Genomic DNA, 5773 nt, shown 5'->3' with positions numbered 1-5773 from the left:
GCTCGAGCAGAAGCAGGCCCTCCCGGATCCCCCAGCCCGTCCGACACCACTCCCCCGTGCTGGTCTCCTCTGCAGCCTCCAGCCAGGCAGAGGCAGACAAGATGTCAGGTATGTCCACTCCCGGCCCTTCACTGCCTCCTCCCAGCAGCAGCCTCAGCCTGGAGGCCGGCCCCAGCCAGCCCGGCAGGCTCCCTGCCAGCGGCCCGGCTGAAGGTCCTGAGAGAGAGGAGGAGCAGATCCCCAAGATGAAGGTGATCGAGAGCCCCAGGAAGTCGGCCGGGAGCGCTGCAGGGGCCAGCCAGGACGGAAATGCCAAGGAGGCCAAGGAGGCGCGGGCCCACCCGGAGGACGGCCGCTCGCGGAGCAGCTAACTCTCCTCTCGCCACCGCCACCGTGTTCCCTTCTCCGCTGGGCAAGGAGCCCTTCCCGCCCAGCAGCCCCCTGCAGAAGGGGGGCTCCTTCTGGAGCTCCATCCCCACCTCCCCCGCCAGCCGGCCGGGCTCCTTCACCTTCCCGGGGGACAGTGACTCCCTCCAGCGGCAGGCGCACCGCCACTCGGCCCCCGGCAAAGACACGGACCGCATGAGCACGTGCTCCTCGGCCAGCGAGCAGTCCGTGCAGTCCACCCAGAGCAATGGGGTAAGAACGCCTGGCAGCCTCCGCCCGCCCGCCCCACTGCCTCTGTCCCGCCAGCTCTTCTAAACCTCGGCGCTGCGCTCTCCGTACTAACTCCTGGCTCTCCGTGCCGCCTGCAGTCATCAACTCCTCCGGTCCTCTCTGTGCCCTGACCACGTAGACACATGTAGCTCCACGTGCGTGTCCGCCGTCTGCAGGACGGGCCACAGCCAAGCCCACACAAACGCCTCCTAACCCCCCTGCTCCGGGGACAGCGCTGCTCTCATCTCTACTAACTCGCTCTCTGCTTTGTTTGTGTTTCCTTAATGTGGGAAAACCCGTCATTAACCTTCTGAACGCGGCATCTGTACGTCCTTTCCGTTTTCCAGCCAGCAGACTCTTGGAACTTCCTTTGTGTCCCGCCTTCCTCACTCAGTTTTTAGAGGGTCAGTGTCCCTGCTGCCTGCCTCCTATTTAATTTGAAACCTACACTTTATACGCTTTTTGCTCATCGCTTGGTTGTGCTCTTTTATGCCTTAAATTATCTTTACAGCATTTTTAATTCATCTGCTGGGGGGAAAAATAATAAAACCTGAAAAAAAAACCTCAAGACAACTTCCAACAGCTACTCAGAGCAAACTAAGCTGACAAAATGGGGGGAAGGAATCTCTGCAGAGGAAGTTTTGCTCCCTCCACAGTTTCACTCTGGAAGAGAGAGACTGCTGTAGGGCTCCTGCCAGCGCTGGGAGCAGAGGCGGAGGCTGGAGTGGGAGCGTGTCTGCATCTGTCCAGCAGGGGGCGCAGTGCGGGCTGCGGCACCCCAGGAATCCTCACCCGCATTTTGCCTGTCACCTATGTTGTAATCTCAAGCAGAAAGGTTGCTGTGGTGGATTTTCCCCCCATTCTGTGGCCTCCTCACTCTCCTCCCCAACTGTTTCCTACACAGTAGATGGCCTGGCCCGTAACACCTTCCTGAAGGCATGCGTGAGAGAATACGACTGTTCTAATGGGTGTATGTTGGATTGCTTTATACATTTTTAAATACATTTCCCTAAAAGGGTGTGTGTCTCTCTTTATATATATATATATATGTATATATAAACATCTGGCTTATGCATGTCTCTCCTCTGGACTTCTATTAATTCCTTGTTCGGGTTGGCGTGGCCTTATCCTGTCCTCCTCTTTGTTGTTATGTACCTTGTTAAACTCCATATTTAATTGAGGAAGGAGTTAGGAAGTGGGTCTTGGTACATGTATTTACCCTGAGTCTTACTCTCAAACTCGTGTGGCCGGACAGGCACCCTCTGCATGGCCATCGCCAGTATCCGTGTTCCGGTGCCTTTCCATGAGCTGCAGGGCGGCTTGGCCCGGTGGTGGGTCTGCAGTGCTCGGTGAGCAGTGAGGGTCAGAACCCGACTTCAGCCACAGGAGGAGACGCAGGGGGCCCAGCGACGCACCTGTTGGACACTCTGATGCAAGCTTCTCTCGCAGCTGCGACCCCTACGAAATGAGCCAGGGGGCATCACGTAGGCGCATCCCCCGAGCACCCAGGAGTTCTCAGAGTCTGTGCTTCAGAAGGAGCACCCAGGCGCTACAGCGCAGGTGCCCACCCATAACAGCCACTCTCTGGCTGCCTCCCAGGATGTTCCCTCCGAGGCAGAGGCACAGCCGCGTGTGGCACATAATCCAGCAAGTCGTAGGTTGCAAAAGTTGCCTCTTACTTCTGTCGGTCACTTTTTCTTATGTGGCAGGCAATGGGGAACTTGCCAGTGTGGTGGGTGAGTTGCTGAGTCCTTACAGAAATGCCTAGAGGCTTGGGGAGACCGCTAGAGGCTCAGATGGGGGTTTGGCCTCTAGATTCGAGTATTTCAGTTAAAAGTTACCACCGCCCTGCCCTGTGCCCACCCACTTGGGCCACCTTACCCCCGGCCGTCGGCAGCGGCCTCCTTCCTCTTGACCGCTTCCGGGGAACTGTCTGCGGTCGCAGGCAGGCAGGCAGCTGTGCCTGACCCACGTCCCAGGTTCTTCTTCCTCCTTTATATGGGCACCTTCTGGAAAATTCCACTGAGAACAAGAGTGGAGTGGATGTGGATCAGCCAAACTGTGCAGCCCCCAAGTGTGATGCACAACCTCCCTGCACACATCCACCTGGGCAGCAGTAACAGCAGCCCTGCCTTCCTCTCAGGGGCCAGGTGTCCAGGGCGAACCCCTCGCCTCCCACGCCATCAGGGGGAACGGCCCTGCCCACTGGCATGGTGGTGGTGAGCATTCGGGTAGATTGTAGAGGCCTGTACTTACCTTGGTACATAGGACGTGTTCAGAAACCACCAATAGCTATCATGATTGTGGAAAAACACTCCAAAGATGAGACAAAGCCGGCCATGCGATGTCACCCAAAGCGGCTGTGCCACCGAGCTCGCTCTCTTTCTAGCAAACTTGGCCTTGTAATCACAAAACTCCTGGCTGTGGCTCTATAAGCCAGAACACTAAAATGCTCACTGAAAGGATAAAACTGCAAAATGACTATGCACAGGCCAGCGCTCACCGACGACTGCACGGGCTTCTGCGGGGCGGGAACGCAGCAATCTCCTTGGTGAGATGGAACGGCAGCGCGGCCCTCCCCTGTGTTTCCTTTAAACATCCCTGGGGGTCTGGATTCAGAGCCGATTCCCAGCACGCTGGCTTGTTGACAGCAGTCCGCCGCCTGCCCCAGCCGTCCTGACACCAGCCCAGTAGCCAGGGTGACCGGCATGTGGCAGGGTTGTTGCACAGTCACATCCACCCCGACACAGGACCTGTCCCGGGCGTCCGGGGGCCAGGCAGAGGCTAGCCATCAGAGGCCCTGGGATCCACGCATCTAGGCCACACCGCTGGTGCCTTCAACCGATTGGATGAGGCCCACCTCTGAGAACAGGCTCGTGGGAGCAGGGCACTGGACGCCATCCCCCATGTCCCGACTCAATAGAAGGGATTGGCCAAGATGTAGCTCAGGATTCGGCAGTGGTCTCAGCTTCCTCTTCCTCCTCCCCTGGAACCAAAGGTCGCCCATTTGACAGGTTGGGACAAATACCGCCTTCTGTGTTGCTTCCACTTGCCAGCCAATACCACTCAGCTTGTGGGCCCCGTAGGTGCGCTTAAGCAATGATCCTTGTTTTGCGTTTGCAATCTTGCCTCGCTGACTGAGTGCCAGCTGCATGTCGGTCACTGCTGGACACTGAGGACACTGCGGGCCACCCACCACGGGACACGTAAAGGAGGCAGATCAGTCTCCCTCAGAGCAGAGTAGCAGTCGATTTACTTTTAGGTGTTCTGCATTCCAGAAGGGAAAAAGGTGGAAGTGACAGGTCTGCCAGCGACGTGGCCAGACCCTGGAATGTGCGTTCTCATGAACTTTTCCTGGCGGATTTGGGGGCTCCTCCACCCTCCAATCCTTCAGTGAGCGGAAGGGCTACTGCTGGCAGCTCTTCCACGTAATAACACTGTTTAAAGGAGCGTGGTAATCGCGGTGGCATTGCTGTGACGTGGGTATAACCCCACATGGCATGAACACGAGACCTGAGCCGCGCTCCAAAGGCGCCAGGAGGTGGGGCTGAAATCGTGGCGCTGGAATAAAAGCTTCCCCATGGGAAGTGTCGTCGCGTCACTGGTATATTTTCCGGATTGTTCCTCAGTTGCTTTCTAGAGAGACTCTGGTGAGCGGGCTCCGAGTGGTCCCGTCGCGACACACACGGACACGTGTGTGTGTGGGTGGGCCTCGTTTCAGGTCCCTCTGCCTTTCTCTCTCCGTCTCCGCCCCTCCAGAGTGAAAGCAGCAGCAGTAGCAACATCTCCACCATGTTGGTGACACACGATTACACGGCAGTGAAGGAGGATGAGATCAACGTCTATCAAGGCGAGGTCGTTCAGATTCTGGCCAGCAACCAGCAGAACATGTTTCTGGTGTTCCGCGCCGCCACCGACCAGTGCCCCGCCGCCGAGGGCTGGATTCCGGGCGTCGTCCTGGGCCACACCAGCGCAGTCATCATGGAGAGCCCCGACGGGACCCTCAAGTGAGTGCGGGGGCGGCGGGGAGGGGGCCGGGGGCGAAGCCACTGCGGGAGCAGCCCTGCTCGGTCCGCTCCAGCTCCTCGCCGGCAGGGTGGGCCCGCGTGAAGATGGCGTGCTGTCTCTCAGACTCGTTTCCCAGGTTCTCACGACCTGCACTGGTATACACACGGCTTTTTCAAGCCACTAGGCCAGTGATGGCGAACCTATGACATGCGTGTCAGAGGTGACACACGAACTCATTTTTTTGGTTGGTTTTTCTTTGTTAAATGGCATTTAAATATATAAAATAAATATCAAAAATATAAGTCTTTACTATGGTTGCAAATATCAAAAAATTTCTATATGTGAGACGGCACCAGAGTTAAGTTAGGGATTTTCAAAATGCTGACACGCCGAGCTCAGAAGGTTCGCCATCCCTGCACTAGACAGACCTTGATATTTCAGTCCCGGGATGTCTGAGGAAGGGGACTTTCCAAGGACCGCTGACTCATTGGTGTCCGTCAGTGAGGATACTCATTCTGGAAGCTGCGGGTGAAGATGGACGGTACCTTGCCTTTATATATACAAAAAGGCTAAATCAGGAAACTAGAAAACAATTTTACTGCATTAAATATTATTTAAAAAAAAAAAACAAAAACCTAAAGTCAGGTGCTGGATTTAAAAATTCCCTCTCCTGAACCCCTCTGGCTGTGGCCGAGGCTGGCCTGGCCTCTGGGATACATGGCAGGACTTGGGGACGTTTGAGGTCTCCAAAGGCTTCAGCCCAGAAACCCAGCCCCAAAGGTGCCGACGGTGGTCATGGCCCCGTCCCAGCTCAGCTGTGCCCTTGGCTGGGTCAGCAGCACAGGCTGCGCGACATCCCAGCCCCAAGCTGCGCCTCTGGGCTCGGCGCTTGCCCCTCCCACCCCCCAGGGAGGCCGGGCTTGAGTTCAGGCTGCAGAAAGCCTGTTTCCCATGACAATCTCTTGTCCTGTTTCTCCTTGATACACAGAAATATTGAATTCTAGTACATTGTTCAAGAATTCCAATTTCATACTTTGTTTCTTCCAAAAATATCCTTGGCACTGCTTTAGGGTTTTCCAGAGAAATAGACTAGAGTGTGTGTGTGTGT

At 56.2% G+C, this 5773-nt stretch overlaps 1 protein-coding gene across 1 annotated transcript in view; it reads left to right on the top strand.

Annotated features, from left to right (window-relative positions):
- TRIO (trio Rho guanine nucleotide exchange factor) overlaps positions 1-5773 on the top strand; it is a 205763-nt gene that overhangs the window by 190306 nt on the left and 9684 nt on the right. The window contains 3 exon segments of the mRNA XM_015567633.1: positions 4-367; positions 369-639; positions 4417-4664. Coding sequence (XP_015423119.1) covers positions 4-367; positions 369-639; positions 4417-4664 — 883 coding nt within the window.

The sequence above is a fragment of the Myotis davidii genome, unplaced genomic scaffold (genome assembly GCF_000327345.1).
Source record: "Myotis davidii unplaced genomic scaffold, ASM32734v1 scaffold143, whole genome shotgun sequence".
NCBI lineage: Eukaryota > Metazoa > Chordata > Mammalia > Chiroptera > Vespertilionidae > Myotis > Myotis davidii.
Note: the sequence above shows the minus strand (reverse complement) of the source record. Positions and strands in the feature narration are given on the sequence as shown.